Source organism: Eleutherodactylus coqui, chromosome 5, assembly GCF_035609145.1.
Source record: "Eleutherodactylus coqui strain aEleCoq1 chromosome 5, aEleCoq1.hap1, whole genome shotgun sequence".
NCBI lineage: Eukaryota > Metazoa > Chordata > Amphibia > Anura > Eleutherodactylidae > Eleutherodactylus > Eleutherodactylus coqui.
This window is the reverse complement of record NC_089841.1, coordinates 217,534,534-217,554,725: the sequence shown is the minus strand read 5'-3', so window position 1 is coordinate 217,554,725 and position 20,192 is coordinate 217,534,534. Positions and strand designations below refer to the sequence as shown.

The window sequence follows — 20,192 nt, the reverse complement described above, 5'->3', positions numbered from 1 at the left end:
CTGTCTGATAGGTACAGGTTTCACTTCCAGAATTACCACCTAGCGGTAGAATAAGGGGTCCTCTGACACGGTGCATACATGTGTCTCTCTCTACTGAAGATTCCTGGTGTTGTGGTGACAGCCTCGCATTTCACAACTCTCAAACTACAAATAAGAGTGTCGCCTAAACAGACACCACCTCCAACGTATTTCAGTTTATATACCCCTTTATGGAGTGCCACTCGGGGGTGACAGAACCCCATTCTCCTGAACAAAATCCCATCCTGCACGTGGCCACAGATTCCACCCCCTGGTCCAAGGTGACACGATGGACTTTTGATCTAAGTATCAAAGATGCAGATGCAAATTTGTCTTGCATAACCCAGTACCAGGTTAGCAATAAATGCCAGGTTCTCTTCAGATGTCAACTCAAATCAGAGAGTTTGTTGTATTAATTCAATTTAGCATAACCAGTAAAATATAGCTATAGATTTTGAGGCTCTGTCTATAATTTTAGCTTTCGTTTCACATACCGTATATACCAGCGTATAAGGCGACGGGGCGTATAAGACGACCCCCCAACTTTCACCTTATACGCCGGTAATACAGTGGAGAAAAAAAAAATCATTACTCACCTCCCCCGGCGTTCTGTCGCGCTCCGGCAGGATGTCGCTCGCTCCTCGTCCCCGGCGCAGCATTGCTTTCTGAATGCGGGGCTTGAAATCCCCGCTTCCAGAAAGCTAATACACACGCCGTCAGCCAGTTACAGCCATTCAATGACATCATTGAATGGCTGTGATTGGCTAAAACACACGTGGCTTCAGCCAATCACACTATTCAATGACATCATTGAATGGGTGTGATTGCTAACACACGTGTGCCTTCAGCCAATCACAGCCATTCAATGATGTCATTGAATGGCTGTAACTGGCTGACGGCGTGTGTATTAGCTTTCTGGAGGCGGGGATTTCAAGCCCCGCATTCAGAAAGCAATGCTGCGCCGGGGACGAGGAGCGAGCGACATCCTGCCGGAGCGCGACAGAACGCCGGGGGAGGTGAGTAATGATTTTTTTTTTACACTTTTTTTTTTGTATTACCGGCGTATAAGACGACCCCCGACTTCAGAGCAGATTTTTCGGGGTTCAAAAGTCGTCTTATACGCCGGTATATACGGTACATTAGAAAAAGTTCACGACGTAGGTGTTAAACAGAGGTCTCCGACACCCATAAGCTCCCATGTTAAACACCACAAAAGCAAAAAAAACAACAAAAAAGCATGTATACCACGGAGTATATGTTTGTATTACTGGATGAATACAGTAGCCCAATACAACTTCATAGCTTTTTCTTTGCACTATGCTAACATGCAACAGCCAGATAGAGGCAAAAAATAACACTCTTCTGGCCTCTGTGGGGCCAACGGAGCCCAATGCATGCACTTAGTGTGGCCATCGGGAGCTTTTCCGAGGTACATGCTATGCAGAGATCAAAAACATGATGTGAACACTGCCTTATACGATTCAGAAAATCCCAGATCTGAATAAAATGCAACGCATGTATTCTTCATTCTGTACTTTACAATATCAAAATATGGCCGCTATAAACGGCTCCCAAAATACTAGTGAAAACCATCGCCGTAACCAGTCAGCCTACCTGTCCTTGTAGTTTATGACGGTGTCAACTATAGCATTCATCTGTTTGGTTAGTTTAGGTGGGTTTGGTGATAACTTTTCAGCTGGAGGGCGTCCTCTTCTTTTTTTCTCTCGTTTTTCTCCATCGTCTTTTATGACAACATCTTTGTCAACATTTCTTCGTCGCTTGCGCTTTTTCAGCCGAACTTCCTCTTCCATTTCCTCCAAATTTCCGTCCTCGATAGCCTGACGGCAGACAGAAATCTTTATTAAGATTAAACAGTCAATTTATTTGAGGGAAATCTTAGTTGTAAAACAGACATTGCACTATTTAAGAATGTTAAAGGGGTTACCAGGATAAAGCACCAACCTCTGTCCATGGGCAAACCCCTTTAAGTATGAAGAAAAGGTGATAGGGATTGGAAAGTAACAAATTTACACACAGGCAACATCATTCTGAAGGTTTGAATGGAAAGTATTGCTTTCTGTAAATTCCAGCATACATGTATTCAGGCTTTTAAAGTAATACATAGAAATAACAATAGCATGGAAAGATTTTATTGCATCTTGGCCCATTCACTCTGGCGAGTATTAAATGGGAGTTCTGTCCGATTTCGGAATTCAGCAAACTTGGACACTGGAATCAATGGGTCTTCTCAGGTGAGCAAGTTTTTTTTTTTTAATAGATCAAAAAAGTTAAAAATGCCGCAGGTCCGATTCACCCTCACATTTGTCACCGGCTCTCTGCCATCTTAATACTGCCTTTCTGCATGCATGAACACACTGACACTGTCCAATCAGTGTTGACAGATTCAGACTGACAACATCCTATTGGATAGAGAAAATGATAACACCCAGTTGTCCATTTATTCACATATTTCCTTCCAGGAGGAATAATAGAGGAGCAACACAATGCAGGGTTCTAGCAAAATAAACCTTAGCAGTGCTATAACACGGCAAACTCAAATGTTTAGTTGAATGTCTGTCGAGCTGAAAGGTCCACTTTTAGCATTACACTATAGATACATCAAGCAAATAGGTAATTGGCAGTTTTCCACAATAAAATCAGAAGAAAAAAAAAGAAAAATGATGGAAAGTGGATCATAAATACTCCAAGATCGGTTCCTATAAGCTCGAAATAGCACACAAAATCTGTATTACTCGCCACATACATAGGACATTCATGATGCCATTAGAGCATGTTCGCATGGGGCGGATTTGCTGCAGATTTTCATCACAGAAAAATTCACGGCAAAACAACAATAAATGCAAGTAAATAACGTTTTTAAAAGCACATTCACACAATGACAAAAACCTGCAAGTTCTGGACATCCCACAGCGCACTATATTGTACCGCAGAGAGCTGGTGGATTCCCCTTTGTACAGGTTGGGATCCCCAGTCAAATCCGCACAGCAGATCTATGGAGCAATTCCAATGTGTGAACATACCCAAAGCGGCTGCCACACATAGTATCTGGTGTCTGGCAGACCAAGACGGCACAAAATAACCAAAAGGCTAAAAAGAAAAAAGAGATTTGTAACCAATTTCTTCATTTTATTTAAAAAAAAAAGAAAAAAAAAAAAGGGTTTTAATGGTGCTATATGTAAACTATACAAGTCTTGAGTCTCGCTGCAAATTTACCTCCTAAATCCAGAACAAGTCAATTTAGTCCATTTACTTCAAGCTTCCATTGTAAATGGCAACAGCTTTTGTCTTCATATATTGATAAAGGCTCAATTAGGATGCATTCACACAGAAGACAGCGATTTGCGCCCAACATTCTTGGGCGTAGCTCAGCTCGCAAAGCACATGGACACCCCGTCTATATGCTGTATGAGAGACCAGACATCGGCATGTTCTATCAACTCGCAAGAAAATAGGACATGCTGCGACTTCCCGTCTCGCAGCATCACGATGCCAGAAAATCCACCCGTGCAAATGCACGCATTACAAAAATTTTATTTTCGGACATCTCGCACGATTTTCTCACCTGTGTGAACGCATCCTCAACAAACAGGAAAGAATTACGATCATAACAAAACACAGAACGCCAAGACTAACCAAAACCTATGCGCCCAAACAACACCACGCTCACAACCAACTTTGGAAGTCGCTCTCGTTCAGCGCGTCGTCTCCACGGCTCGGATGTATACAGCTAAATACAAGGAGAATTCTATCCACACGGCGCTCCCTCCACACAGCCAGCAAGTTGTAAAGAACGGCCCTGCACATCTGTAACATCATTATGGAGATACACACTTGTTATGCATCTCTGCATAGAAATGTTTACCAGGCTTTTGACAGCAGCTGAAAAGATATCTAATCAAACGGCAATTACCTTGACTTTCCCCGGTATCAAACATGGGCAATATTTACCACCAGCACAAACAAACAAACCTCAGTCATTAGAATCCCATTCAAAATGATGTGTGTTGAGCAAAACAAGAACAGAAAAGAAGAAATGAAAAAATAAAATTCTTCAACCTGACATGTACTTCCCCCCGCCCCAAAAAAATTTTTTTTAAAAAGGGATCCTAAACCCACCGAACAAAAATAGGAGTAGAAAATCCTAAGGGACAGCTCCAGACTAGGCCTTAATAATCAAAAGTCAATTTCCATCATGCTTGTAGCGTTCAGACACAATCACCATGAAGGACGCTGGAAAAAAAAAAAACCTGGCGATTTACAGGAACAAAAAGACAAAAAAAAAAAAAAAGGAAAATGAATCAGATAAAAAAAAAAAAAACACAACACACACACACACACCAGCATTAATATTTATGGGGAGGAAAACAGCAGTACCCATCATACCGCAGCTAGCAAACAATTAGGAGGCAGCCTATCTAGCATCACTGGGTGTCTGACAGCCTAAAATGCAGCATAGGAGGCAATCAACAGTTAATGCTATCGCTTCCTCGGATGAGCAGACACACGGAGAACAGCAGCGTTACACACCTACACATGCCCCTTTATATAACTTCTACCCAATCTTCCAGACAACAAGGAAAAAGGATATTTACCTTACCACTATCAGCAGGCCGGCTATCGGAAATCACTGTTAGTGGGGACAAAATTAACAAGCCAGCAAAGCAGCGAGCTGCTAGTCTCTTCATCAGCTGATCAGGAGAAAAAAAAAAAAAAAAAAGAGGGAGCCGGGGAAAGGCTATGTTTTCATATACAAGTAATTTTATTTTCCTGAATATGTAATACGGGACGGAGTGGAATCTGCTGTTTCATTCTAGCACTGCAAGGCCTGAAGCCTCCTTGCTACAGTAGTGCTTTATTATTGACAACTGCTTATCATATTTACCCTTATTATTCCAGGCACAAGCCGCAGATTATCATCCAGGGCCATCGTTCCTTCACACTAGTCATTATGTCAACAAATGAGGGACGGACTGCAAGGGGGGGGAAAGCCAGACTCCAGGTGAACACTTCTGGGAAGGACACTAGGAAGATTCTTACATTTCACGCAAAAAAAAATAAAATAAAAATAAAATAGATAAAAATGATATATTTCACATATCAAATGTAGATTAGCGATGCGACGACCAATATTATATATATATATGGTGCGCTGGTAGAAATCCCCCTAGACAGAGACAATTGCCCATTAGTCAGTCTATTACTCCGGCTAATGATCGTCTGTTGTATTACGTGATATAAAGCATTGGTTTTTAACGCTAATAACTACAATTTCAGGTGTTCTTTGCAGTCATATAAACAGTTACTGTTTGCATGCTTTGCTATGGGAGGAGGGGGGAACACAAAAGCCGTACAAAAAAAAAAATCTATCTATATATCCCTGTGAGCGCGCTGCAATGTTCTGGCCCGTTCTATATAGGCGGTCAACTGTTGGCATGATATCATCCCTTTCTATTAAAATGCATGCCTTCATTGTATGCGAAAGCCGAGAGAATGGAGATGTCTGCAGCCTCGGCGCTGCGTGATAGAATGCTGCTGGAGGTAATTTATGTAGAACAATACAGACAACTGGACTCCAAAAAACCAACTTACTATACAAGGCTAGACTTTCAGTGATTGGGGGTGCCATGAAACAAAACAGAGCAGAACAGAGAATGCCCATCCAAATCTTCAGCACGGCAATTATAAATCACAAAGACAAATCCCACATTTCTGATTGGTGACGTGCTGCAGCGAGACCTTATTCCAGCACGGTGACGCCTCTCCGGCTCATCCGCTTCTCAATTTACTGAGGTGAATGGAAAGGGAGGCACAAGGAGTGAACGGGAGGGGAAAAAAAAAAAAGCTTAACCCCTAGCAGACTGGCCTCTATTATTGGCTCGGCTTACAGTTCTTCCAAGGCTGATGCACATACCAAGCTGTGGATGCAAAGAGCATATTCCTAGACGCTCGCTTCCTGCACTGTTACACATGCGTTTCAGCAGAACGGTCCACGGCTATTCTTTTTTTCAGCTTTTTTTTTATTTTTATGTTTTATTTCTTTAACAAGGCCTGCTGGGAAATTTATAAACCGTTTACATCAAAGGTTTAGCATTAACGTTAGGGCGGCGACTGTTGGCAAATAGTGATGTCACGCTGCTACATCACATGACGTCTGGCAGAAATCAAAAACCTGTTGATTTTTACATACGCGCTCATTAGTTGCAATTAAAAAAAAAAAAAAAAGTGCGACCTTGCGGGGTGCAAGTTGTTGCGTCGCTCTGACCTTACGGAGTACCTGCAGACTTTTGACTAATAAGGTAAGACTTTTCACGTCATCCATCCAATTGCAACTGATGGTAAGAATGTGAAAGCATCAGATGGGGCTGCGTACGGCGATAGTCTGGAAACACCAGTCTTTTGCAGGCATTAGCTCTGGAGCCAGACTGTCTGTAATCACAATGTAGCGTCCTTGCAAAATGTAAGTGTGTAAGCCCAGCCTTATACATGCAGATATTAATCCCAGACAGATGTTCAAGGAGATTGCATCAACCGCACAGTCTGGGATGTGCACCCAAGACGTCTTTCTAGGAGCAGAGCAGCTTGTGCAGGGGAAAAAAAATTAACTCATGTGATATCAAAATAATATCCGAAATCATCGGCTTTCCCCCCCCCCCCCCCCCCCAGTGATATGATCATAAAAAAAACCATTACTACTGCAGGTCAAAACAATAATATCCTAACACTCCATGTAAACCCAGCCCTACACATGCATACAAGATTGGGTGCTGTTACCATAGCAACACAAAAATACAGCCAATAGCCGAGAACGTAACATATTAGCCGCTGTACAATCAAAGACTTATCCTGGACAAAAAGACTCTGCTTTTCAAGACAGAATTATTGATTTTTTTTTTCATTAAATTTTTTAGGCAGATTTAACTGGATTTATGGAAGCAGCAGCGCTAGGTGAAGAACAAAGCTGATGTCACCTGTATACATTATATAGGCTCCATTTATACAAGCAGGACGAGTACCAAACTACCCTATATAGCAAGTCAAAGAGCAATCGCCGTACTATATGTAAATGATCGATTTCGCAGGAAAGCAGATTTGAGAAAAAAAAATAAAAAGACACCCCCAACCCCCAAAAAAAACAATTTTACTGCGCATGTGTGCCAGCCGGCACTTCCGCAGTGGAAAAACAAAGAAGACCCGGAAGGGTAAACAGGATCCCCGGCCGCAGGCAGGGTGGGATTCCGCTGCTGGCTCCTGCATGCTGAATCCGACCCGCCTGTGGAGGTGAGCCCAAAGTCAATGGACTCCCACTGATCTATGCACACCGGCAAGTAGGCACTGTGTCGATACGAAAGAGAAATAAATCACAGCATGTTCCATTTCTCTGCGTACAATACCTTTGTATGGGCAGTGCATGATACACCGTCTATACACTGCGTATCCCCGCTTGGGAACTTTAAAAAAAAAAATTATTTTTTTTTTAAACTACACTGCGCATGTCCGTCAGCCTGTGATTCGTAGGCATGCGCAGTGCTATACGCAGTCTCTGCCGGCAGTGCGTATGGCTGGAAAATGTGTAAACCGCATACGGCAATGGACATGAGCCCTATAGGTGGTCTTAAACATGGAGCACGCCATCGTAAGGGCTGTTTCACATAGGCGTATGATAATGGCGTATTACCCGCTTGCCTTTCCCGGACATAATATGCTGTATCCATAGTCCATTAGCTTATGTTACCACTCACGAATTGCAGAAATTACACATGCAAGAAAAATCATTGCATGTTGTATCTTGGCCCACTCACATACACGCAAAGATAGAACATGGCGATGGGCGGCACGCAGTCCGCAAGCAGTGTCATTATGTACTGGCTGAGTGCCACGTCCATATCTTGCAGCCCGCATGCTGCGAGATACGCCCGTGTGAGGCCCGGCATTATTATAACAGAGGCAAAATACTTTTTAGACATTAGTGCAGTTTTCTGCGGAGCCTCTAATGGTATGAATGAACAAAAAACTAATTCAGACAGTAAAACGACAAAAATGCAGAAAGTTCTAGCCAGTAAATGTCTAAGTTTTCTAACCTCTGGCAATGCTCTGTATGGAGGCAGGCAGTTCCCCTGCAATAAGGCATGGCCGGCCAGGGTCACCAGGCACCACTCCTATAGTAATGGATCTGGACAAGAAGAAATCCTGACATTTGTGAGGTATTTCTGGAAAATCTGCTACATCCGTGCTGCTACAGAGAACGGTGACTAGGGGCTCATTCACACAGGTGTATATATGCTCTTCTTCACATGCGTACTATGGAGTGCTAAATCCCCATTGATTTGCATTGGGGGTATTCAGACCTGAGTATTTGCAGGTGTGAGAAAAAATAGCAAAAAATAGCAACATGTCCTATTTTGGTACATATTACAGACCGAAACGGCCCATTAAAGTCAACGCGAATGTGTAAATACGCAGTGAATAGGTTTCTTAAAATTTCTTAGATTGTTTTTAATTTAAAAACAATAAAAACACAAGTAACATTAGAATATTCATTGGCTTCTCTTCCTATTTCCTGTAAGCAGCAAAGCCAATATTTCTCTACTAGACTTGTCTGGGCTGCTCTCCCATTCTCTGAAAATTGTCAAACACGCAGCAAACGGCAACAGTGTGAATGAATAATATTTGTATACAATGTAACTAAGTCAGAATATTTACAAGACAGGACGGTTCTCATATGTTAGCCATGAATTTGTAGACCAGAACAAAATGGTCTGAGATCTCAGAGTCCACACACTGCAAACATCGCAGCAAATGCGCAGCCAACAGTATGAAGGAGTTAATGGTCTCTGACAGCTGACACCCACCGCTGGGTGTCAATCGGAAGCCATGGCAGCTGGGGGCCTTCTGGAGGATCTCAGGGCTGCCATTGTAGATTGCCTGTCAGATCACGGCATAATGTAATACTATGGTACAGCATTATACTGCAGGAGCGATCAAACAATTGTAAGTACACGTCCCTTATGAAAATTATGGCTGTCAGAAAAGGAAAGTGGAAAATCATTTTATTTTTTTTAGAAGTAGTGAACATTTAAAAAAATAAATAAATAAAAATTATATATATATATAATGAAATTTCTATCGTCGCAATCGTACTAACCCATAGAGTAAGGTTATCAGGTCATTTTTGCTGCAGTGGGCACACTGTAGAAACAAAACCAAAGGCGGCAAAATTGCGTTTTTTCCCACTTCACTCTATTTCGAATTTTTTTAAAGGTTTTTCGGTACATTATATGGTACATTAAATAATACCTTTGAAAAATACAACTTGTCCCGCAAAAAACAAAAAGTCCCAGATATCTATAGTGATGGATAAATAAAAAGAGCTATGCTTTTTTGAGAGTGGGGAGAAAAATCGAAAAATGGAAGAAAAAAAAAAGGCCGTGTCCCTAAGAGGTTAAATTCACATTTTGCATATGGACTTTGACTTCGATATGCCGTAGAATTCACCATAGTATTGTAAAAAGACATCGATTGTCCTTGCCGTTGTTCCTACTACATTAAAGGATTTCTAGAGTAAAAAAATTAAAAATGTATACGACATGGAATTGTGTTAACCCCTTGAGTGGCAGGTTTCCTACCACCCTGTCGTGCCCACCAGGGCAGGTTTTTTAAAATGGTCTAATCATTGAATTTCAACTAATTTTGCAGTTGCGTCTCAAGAGCCATAACTTTTTCATTTTTCCATTGACATGGCCATATGAGGGCTTGTTTTTTGCGGGACAAGTTATGATTTTTTAAACAGGGGGGAGGAAAAAAAGAAATGGGGAAAAAAGAAAAAAAGGGGCCATGTCATTAAGGGGTTAAATAATGTATTAACTTCCTTCTCTGGGTCATTATGACGCATGGATACCACATGTGTGATTGTATTTTTGATTTTTTACAAAGTAAAGGGAGACAAGTGTTTTTTTAATTTTTTTAATTATTTTTTTACTTTTTTTTTTTTTTAATTTTTTTTTTTTTTTGTCCCTTTAGGGGACTTCCACAGGGACCCATCAGGACCCCTGATCACATTCCGGGGGTCCGATGGTGACAGCCCTTTACATGCTGCAATGACAGCCCTTTACATGCTGCAGTCACATAGACTGCAGCATGTAAAGGGTTAACACAGCAGAGATCGGAGGTTTTCTCTGATCTCTGCTGTAAGAGCTGGTACCTAGCTGTCCTCTGACAGCTAACAACCAGCTCTCCCTGCCACAGAGATCATCGGCTTGCTTCTGACAAGCCGATGGTCTCTATGGCAACTTGTAAACAAAGCAGGAGGTTGCCGACATGTCGGCAATACCTTCTGCTGGTTTTTCAAAGCCCTTGCACTGCTCTGTGTGGGTCTGTGCAGGCAGAGCACACTGTCACAGCTTGTGGCATTGTGCTCTGCAGCTCCCATAGTGATACATAGCCCGGAAATCTTCCGGGCTATGTTGCTATGAGCAGTGGAGCTCGTCCCGGAAATTTTCCGGGCGTGCCACTCAAGGGGTTAAAGAAACATTATACGCACCTCCTTAAATGCTATGGGCACCTTTTGTAGGGGGAGGGGCAGCCATTTTTTTTTTTACAAGTAGTGCATGAATATTGACAATCATTCTTGCAATTTTCATGAACAATGTGTCAAAGTTTGTCTTCTGCAGCTTCTACATGTAACTACCGTATATAGAAGATGCAGCCTAAGGCCCAATGTCCACGGGCGGGCTTAAACCGTGCAGGGCACTCATAGGGATGCATGGATGTCAGCAAATGCATTAAAGCTCACAAATTTGTTTTGCGGACCTTTTAAAGTCAATGGAAGCCGTCCAAACTGCAGCATACCCGCAGCTGTCACTGTGGACGTGCCATGGATCCCATGAGAAAACAGGAGTTTGAAAATAATAAAATTACTGCACATACGTGCGGCGCGGCCGAGCACACACACACATCCGAAGTGCAGACGAAAGAAGATCCGGGCAGGGACACTGATGATCCGGACAAGTAAATAATTTTCCTTGGCCGCGGGCAGAGTGGGATTCCACTGCGGGCTCCCGCAAGCGGAATCTGACCCGGCCGTGGACTCGAGCGTGTGGTAAAATACTGTGTATATAACACCAGGTTTTACCCCAGTGGTGACCCGCATATGGCAATGATTTTTGCCTGCGCATGACAATGCACCTCACACACACAGTCATGCGCAGGCTTGCTGGTTTCTTTTCTTTTTTTCTTTTTTTTTAATTTCCCACCCTGTCGCTTAGCGATGTTGCGTATAAAATGCTGCACATATGCAATGCCATTTCGTATGTACAGCGTTTTGTATACACCCATAGAGAATAGGGCTCTATTGCACGTAATACGTGGTAAAGTGCGAGTGTAACAGTGAAAATCAATGTATTTGAATTGCTGTGATGTACAGCCTGTTATAAGAGAGTACAATCCGCAATTCAAATACACTCGTCTGAGCCTGGCCTAAAACTCAATAGAAGATCTGCCAGTGTGATAGACAACTTGGGTTTCAGCCCTCATCTCTCCTCTACTTACCCAATTTATGACTGCAACAAGGATACATTTTGATGGAGTCTTATGCCAGCTGATGAGAACATACAGGACAGGAGAGGGAAGCAGAGATCCCCTTTAAGGCTAGAATTTATGTTAATAATGGGTTAAAAATGGTAATTATGTGCCAAATAGTCTTAAGAGGCAAATCAAAAGAGAAAAAAAAGATTTCTGTTTTTGCAATTTTAATGTGACTCTTAGGGGGTTAGGAGACATAAAAGGAAGTGTCTCAGGTTATGCAATCATTTGAGTGAGCATGTTGAACCGTATTATCTTCTTCCTTCGCAGGTTAAGAGACCCCCTGCAGCTCCTCTCCCAGGGTAACAAAGATACAAGCAAAATAAAATGCAACATGGCCCGCATAAAATAATCATTAGAACATGCATATTGCTATCATGTTACAGGATCATGTGGATTTCGCATCTTCAAATAAAGAGGTGAAATTTATGTCAATCTGTTACATGCAGATTTTGATTCAGATCCGCACCAAGATCCTGTGGGGGATTTTCCGCCGCATGTGAATGTAGCTCTTCTGAGCGATCCGTATGAAGATTGCAGAGTTGTGTGCTTGATTTTATGCAGCCATTTCCAGTGAGTGTGGCTGAACTCAATAGTTAGGAGTGTTCACATACTTTTGACTATACCATGTATGTTCTGAGAAGAGATTAATCCACCGGATAGTATTCACAAGTCTATGACACCCCCATAGGAAGAGATCGCTGCTTGTTGATTCCTGGTACAGGACTATAAGGGACACCAGTGTGTTGCATTGAAGGCTTACTCTGGCAGGCACACTCATAGGATCACAGCTATAGCAGTAAGTATTCTGTGGGCACAGATTGCCATCCTGTATGGTGGCACGCAAACATCAAAATCCCAGACTAGGACGGGGGTGACATCTGTGTTGGAACTAGTTGGTGGTTGCGTCGCACATTCAGCACAAAATACCGGAAGCCAGGCAGCTGAGCGGAGACCAAATGGACCCGATTATAGTCAATGGGGTTTGTTCGGCACTGTTCGGTTCCGTTTTAAGATGGAGACGTTCGCCAATGGGGATTCCTTTTTCCAGCTCGCCAATGGGGATTCCTTTTTCCAGCTCCCCGAATGGAGCAGGAAAACAGACCCCCGATGCAGATGTGAAACATTAGTTTAACTAGAAATGCACCAGTTTGCAGCTAAAAAGGGAAAAAGTATCAACACATATGCAAGGTTTGGTTGTTTTGAAATGAAGAGGTGTATCAGAATGGATTTTTTCCACAGATTTCGAAAAGGACCTTCAAAATTCTGCATCACGCCAGGTTTTTTTCACAAATACATCCCACACTCAGAATCCTTCTCTTGCCTAAATTACTTTATGGTACATGAAGAGCTCACTGGTATTTTCTCCGCTGCTCAACTGAAATTCATAAGCCTATGTTGCCGGTAGCTAGCTTATATATGCCCACCATTGTCCACATCCAGCCTGTCACTTCATAACCCCCTATGCATCCAGCACGATTCCCTCCTCCGATCACTGTCGGGACTTATCAACTATTCCATCTTTAGCTGACATGTTTAGTTCCAATTACCAATGGAAAGTTTCAAGCTGTTATACTTTATACAATGTACTTTATAAACACACAATATTGTTCCAATTGGTCCTCTGCATACTTTATAACTAGTCCGATGGCTGTGTTTTAATGATTGAAGAGTTTAAATAAAAATTGTTTGAAAGTGAAAAGGAAAGGATTCCTTATGGAGACTTCCTGTATGAAACTGTAAAAGTCTGAATATCATGTAAATCATCTGCTTAAAGGGGTTGTCCAAGAATGCCGCAAAGTGGCTGTTGTGTGTGCAGCCTGTGGACACTCATCCTAGGATAGAAAGATGGATGTGTAGACCGGAGCAGTAGGGGCAGTATCTAACGTAGCACTGTTCAGAATGGACAGCAGTCGTTTTGTGACATTCCTGTACAAGCCCTTTAACTAGCAAGAGTAGACATGTCCACAACTGTGAAAGAGCAGCAAACTCAGGAATTTGAATAAAGCAAATGGGTAAAAATGGAAATTTGCTCATTTGTAGACATCAGAATGGTTACTCATCTGATATTTCTAAAACCCATGTCCTGTTGTCAGCATTTCTAACAGGAAAAGAATGTAATTAAGTAAGAGGCTCCTTCCACTGAAGATCGGGCGGCTGAGCTGCTCCGACAGGCGCTTCAAGCACTGGATTTAGCCCAGCCCCCTCCGGTCAGTCGGAGGGCTCCGCCCCCCTGTGATGTGGGCAGTAATGCAACTAGCGTGTCAGCAGCCTCAACAAGCTGTCCTGAAAGTGGTTAAAGTGAAAGGGAATAAGCCTTCCCCATAAGTGAGACACGGGAAGGGGGGAGCAAAGGAGCATTTTTGAAGGGACTGATACAGCATAGGAGTCTTAGAGTGGCAGAGGCTGAAAGTTAACAAAAACTATGTTAACTACACGAACAGCCTTATTCTCATGCTGAAGAGCAACCAGGGACCCCAGATAATGCAGGGGCTGAGTGGCTGGAGGTCTGTGAAGTGGAGCAGCCATGTGAAGGTCTGTGCAGTGAATGTTGTGCAAATGAAGAGTGAGAGATGGCGAGAAAATTAAAAGAAAGGCGTTCCTATTCATTGCTAAAAGAGAGTGGGACCCGGTAAAGATCGGAGAAGAGGCATAGCTCCGTGAGAAAGGAAGACCGAGTGAACAGCGCAGACAGGAAAATGTGGCCTCATTACCCAAGATGAGCTGAGAAAGAAGCAGCATTCAGTGACTGATGTGTATGTATGCTGATTAGGGTCTGTGTAGGATGGGTCTGCAGTCAGCGGTCATGAAAGAGCGAGAGAACCAGCAAGTCGCAAACAAGAGAGGGCAAGAGACTGGTGTGAGTGCCGAGAGGCCCACTCAAATGTACCTTGGTGCCGCCAATGCAAGACAAGCTTCTGTAAGGTGGAACGGGCAGTAACTGTGTGATAAGTGCTACCATGTGCAAAAGAGACATACTAACTCTGACTTGCTTCCTTGGTTTTCAAAGATTTCAGAAGATAAGAGTGCTCCTCCTCACCTCCTAAGTCTCCATGTTGTCAGCGCATCCTGGCGGCCTGTAGTGAGCGCCACTGGCTTGGTGATGCGGAAGTTCCATCAGCTGTCCAGCATCACGGCGCTCACTAACTACAGGCTGTCCGGATGCCCTGACAGCACGAAGACTTTGGAGGAGCGCTATACCATCGGAGATACGCAGACGATTTAGAGTTATAATCCATACCAATGGTGTGGATTCTGACTCTGTTTTGGGTGCAGAAATGCAGCGGAATCTGATTTGGCGTTTTCCGCTGCAGTAATTCCACAGCATTTCTGTACAGTAGGAGCGTACCCTAAGTAAAGCAGAGCTGACTGGGAAAGCCAATTAGAATCCGTGTGTGTAAGCACAAAACTAACCAGTGCTGAAAGAAAAAGCAGCTAAGGAGTAAGTTGGCTCAAATGAACTAAATAGAGTGGGTTGACTGTGAGAAAAGTGTAGCCGAACATGCATTAGCTGTGAATAAATCTTGAGCAGAGAGTAGGACCGAAAAGTTTATGGAGCTTTAATCCTTGATCCCTCCTGTGAGCCTGGAGACCTTACTAACGAAAATAAAAGATTAAGGCACCCACACAGCAACGCCGCAAAGCGCCACGATTTTACTTTTGTTTATCGGCCGCAGCTTCCTGCAGCTGACAGCAGGGTTTAGCACACCCCATCATTGATGAGGTGCGCTACAACGCAAAAAATAGAACAGACTCCGCTCGAAAATGGTGTCCAGTGCATATCTGAGAGGCCCCATTGATTTCAATGGGAGTGTTATATCGCGATTAACGTGGCGTTCAAAACGCTGCGTTCACCGCGGTACAAAGCACCTGTGTGAGAGAAGCCTAAGTGTTATTTTCCATGTATTGTCTCAGATTCCTTAGCTGTAGCATTACTACCAGGTGTATTGAAAGAGACCAAGTTAGTCCTGCATGGACGGTCAGGCCATTTTGATTGGAAATTGCACTGACAAGTTCCAGAGTCAGTGTTACTGACCGTGAAGAGCAGCAAACGATACATTCTTTTGGGCTAAAAGCCGAGGTGTACAAGACTGTTCCAGAGTGGGCATTAGGTCCACGCATTCTTGAAGCCTTTGTTTCAGACTGCAGAATTTTGTAATGTGACATTTCAGTTATATGCCCTCCTGTGGAGCGAACTGTAATTAATATTTGTGTGTAGTAAAAGTTTGATGTTTGCTGCCCTAAACGGTCTCCAACTATGTGTGTCACTGCGGCGCCATCGTGCACCATTCCACCTGAACTTTACAACTACATAAGCATTGTAATAAACAGCTGTTTTCATTAACATTTATAGAAACTTACCCGAAGCCATTGTTTATCTGTAAGTGCGTCGCTGTAATCAACATCTCTACGTTGGCGTGACCCTCTACCAAAGATTTTCTCTTCTTCCTCTTCACAAGTGAGTCTTTCGACTTCAGCGTCATCTTTAATGATCCAGGAGGGAAGATCATCTTCTTCCATCAAACGTGGCTTCCGGTTTGGATTTCGGGCATCCTCTCTGCGCCGATCTAGATCCATTCGCTAGGGAACACATAGCAGTCGTTAGTAAAACTATAGTATATTTTCCCTTGAAGCATTTGGAATGCTTATCAACAAATAACATTGCCAAAGTTTTGACAAATTCTTCTCTCCTTATATAAACAAGGCTTCCAAAATACATACATTATTTCTGAAAAAGCCATAATTATTGATACAAGGACAAATTAAAATACCAGTTTCCAAAATCCTAATAGTGGAATCTGACACCATTTGTAGCCTGATGCCACTATACTTTTGCTGCAATATAACAAAGTGTTGTCATCAATAGTTGAAGTCCTGCAATACCCATGGTTAGTCCTTAAAGGGGTTTCATCATTACTATATAATTATTTAATAATTATATTTTCTATTATATTATTATTAAAAAAAAAGTTTCCAACCACTGTGTCCGCTATTAAAAAATAAAATAAAATAAAATAAATAAATAAATAAAAACAACTCACCTCTCCTCAGACCTCTGAAGCAGGAAATGCGTGTGACTGCTGTGGCCAGAGGCTGCAGTGTCACATCCCCAGACTCCTTGCATCATGGCACCCAGGTTATCAGTGCTGATGTCAGGAGCGCCGATGCTGACAATGCAGGCTCTAACTGGCTTGTAGTGAGCATGTATTTTTGCTCGGCGGTCTACCCAGAAGACTGTCAGGGCAGCTTGAGCCAAACAGCTCCGCTTTGGGGGGTCAGAGGGGAGGCAAGTATTTTTATTTATTATCGAGCCCAGTGGCTGGAAAAGTTTTTATAGTAATGATGAAACCCCTTTAAGGACTAGTCATGGGTATTAAAGGGGTATTGCAGGACTTTACCTATTGATAACCTATCCTCTGAATTGGTCCTCAATAGTTGATCGACAGGAATCCCCCCCCTTGGAAACCTGCTGTCAGGTCATAAGCGGCCAGCTCCAGAAGTGTAATAGCTTCACTCCCATTGAAAACAAGGAGAGCAGTGCCTCCTATATGACTTCCAGCTCCTCATTGAATGAAAAGTTATCCTGCATTACCAAGCGGGGCCACTGCAGTGAGAACAGAGCAGTCTGCATCCGCACAAATCAACTTCGAGCATGAGCGGAGCAGACTAGTAAACAGGCTCAGGTCCCGGGTGATCGAGTCCTGTAGATCTACTATAGATGAATTATCCGCAGGATAGGTGATCAATACTTCGCAATTGTTCAACCTTTATTTATGCGTAAGATTTCTTGCTCCTCCTATGGAAAGTTCCTGCATTAAAAGGGACTGTTTCATTAGACATACGCTTTTACTGAAAGCCCATTTACACATGCAGATATTCACATTAACATTTGCCATTACAATGGCGGTAGGTATCCTAATATGGATAACAGACAAGTATTTATACACATTGATTGATTTAGTGATTATTTACATAGTAACAATCATCTATTGGGCACCTATTTAACCCTTTCCGATCCAGTGTCAGACCTCGTCCGACATTAAGATTTCCCTGCAAAGCTCAGATGCTGGCAAGGTTCGACGCGTTTCCGACATCGAAGAGCTGTCTTGATACTGTAACATACATATGCAGAACAGCCTCTGACATCGAAGAGCTGTCCTGCATAGTGTTAGAAACATGTGCTATACGCATTGTATGCAGTTATAGGATGCACAGGGATACCCATCTAGCATTAGAAAAATTAAAAATGAATAAAGGGTTAAGGAGGTTCTATCTGAGAAGCATCCTAAGAAACCTACCACAGCTGCTGGGATACATGAAGTTAACACTGTTGTACCCATGTACAAACTGACATATATGGCTGACGGCTGCCCTGAAATGTGATAAAGTGTGGGGACCGTTGGGTTGATTGCCCTAATATTGTACTAAGTGCATCTGACTAATTTATCCTGTTCAGAAATAGTCGAGTCCTCATCACAGGGATATGAATTGCTTATTCTGAATAGTAGTTGTGCCGTGGGTGTGGTTGGTTTGTTTTGCCTCCCTGTTTGGGGGACCACCAGTCTCATTTTTTGTTTTCTATTAAACATAAAAGAAGGCTTTCTGTATAACAGAGGAATGTGCGCATGTATTTATTGTGCTGCATTGATTTTGTGGTATTGTGGAAATTCTCCTTTTATTCACTTTCCAGATTGCGGTTTTTTGAATTTGCATGTGGTCTCTGATTTTTCTTTTTTGTACTGTGCAATTTGCAGACAACCCCTTGAAAACCTGTGAGCACCATAATCTAAAGTTATGGGCTCATAAGAAAGGTGCCGCACACTCCGGGGGAGCACTTTTCAGTTACCTAGCTTCCTGTTCCTCCACTTGTGAAGAAGCAGTTTGGTGCATTGAACACACACCCCACACACACACCACCCCACACACACACACCCCACACACACACACACCCCACACACACACACACCCCACACACACACACACCCCACACACACACACACCCCACACACACACACACCCCACACACACACACACCCCACACACACACACACCCCACACACACACACACCCCACACACACACACACCCCACACACACACACACCCCACACACACACACACCCCACACACACACACACCCCACACACACACCCCACACACACACACACCCCACACACACACACACCCCACACACACCCCACACACACCCCACACACACCCCACACACACCCCACACACACCCCACACACACCACACACACACCCCACACACACCCCACACACACCACACACACACACACACACACACAATTCCCCAGACTCTGTGCCATCTGTCCTATGAGCCCAAAAACTTAATAGTTTATGGTGCTCATAGGGCATGACAGGTCCCTTGAACCCTTTCAAGGGGTTTCCAAGCAATGTCTGCTGTCAGTCCCGGGATACACTGGGGTCAAAGCAAAAACCGCTGGTGCAACCCTTGTAGTGACCAATCAATGTAATTGCAGGCACAGCCCACAATACAGGGGTCGGAGCAGCAGCTTCAATTCTGATCCCGATGTATCCTGGCTCTGACAGCAAGAGCTGGCTGGTAAACCCCTTTAAGGACATGGCTTAAGGCCCATTTAGGCGGGACGAGTGTCGGGCAAACGACAGTGTTAATCATACAGCATAAATGACATGATTATGGCGTAACCTAAATTATTATATATACTGTATATATTTAAAGCTATGGGACTTTGAATGCAGCGATGTAAGAAAACTAATTCCCAAAAAGGGTTTTACTCTGTAAAAGTGGTAAAAAAAAAAAGGTCACAGAGTTAGTGTGCTCTCTCTGTGAGCCCTTTACTTGCCGTGATCTACATTGATTGCGGCATGTAAGGGGTTAACAAGGGATCAGTGTTCTCTCTGATTGCTGCTGCAGCGGGAGACCAACTGTCAGTCACAGCCATTTCCCACTTTGGGATGGTGCGAGCTCATTTCTGAATAGGCTGTAAGTTTATGTCCTATTGCGTTAAGTACCATGTGCCCAGGACGTCCTGTGGCTTTAACCCCTTCATGACATGGCCTATTTTGGGGTACATAACTTTTATTGCGTTTTTAGTGAGGCAAAATGCTAAAAATTAGCATTTTGCCTCAGTTTTTTAGCGTTTTTTTCCGTGCACAGTCAAAAGCATGTGCATCTTATTGTACGCGTCGTTACGGACGCGACAATACCAAATATGTGGGGTTTTATTTTTTTTTTTACCTTTTTTTATGCTAATCTGAGAAAAAGCATAAAAAATGTTTTTACTCTTTTTTTAAATTCATTTTTTTAATCTTTGTTTTTTTTACACTGTTTGTGTCCCTCTGAGGGACTTTAACCACTGCCCTGATGATCGCTGTCATAAGGCATGGCAGAGCTACTGCTCTGCCATGCCTTATCGCTTATACAGCGATCCTAGGCATAGGCAATACAGGACGCCAGTGTTGCCATGGTGACAGGCCGGGCTCTCGCGATGACATCGCGAGTTCCGGCCGGAGACACAGAGGAAGTGCGCTCCCTCTGTGAACTCTTTCCCTGCCGCGATCTACTTAGATCG

The 20,192-nt window shown here is 43.2% G+C and overlaps 1 protein-coding gene across 12 annotated transcripts in view; it reads right to left on the bottom strand.

The window, feature by feature from the left end:
- Window positions 1-20,192, bottom strand: part of SMARCA2 (SWI/SNF related, matrix associated, actin dependent regulator of chromatin, subfamily a, member 2) — a 177,887-nt gene that overhangs the window by 20,613 nt on the left and 137,082 nt on the right. For 8 of the 12 annotated variants that reach the window (XM_066604217.1, XM_066604218.1, XM_066604216.1 and 5 more), the window contains 2 exons: window positions 15,979-16,197; window positions 1,633-1,874 (listed from right to left, as the gene is read on the bottom strand). In XM_066604217.1, coding sequence (XP_066460314.1) covers window positions 1,633-1,874; window positions 15,979-16,197 — 461 coding nt within the window. The remainder of the gene's footprint in view (window positions 1-1,632; window positions 1,875-15,978; window positions 16,198-20,192) is intronic. The other 4 variants (XM_066604221.1, XM_066604224.1, XM_066604226.1 and 1 more) reach the window with 1 other exon arrangement.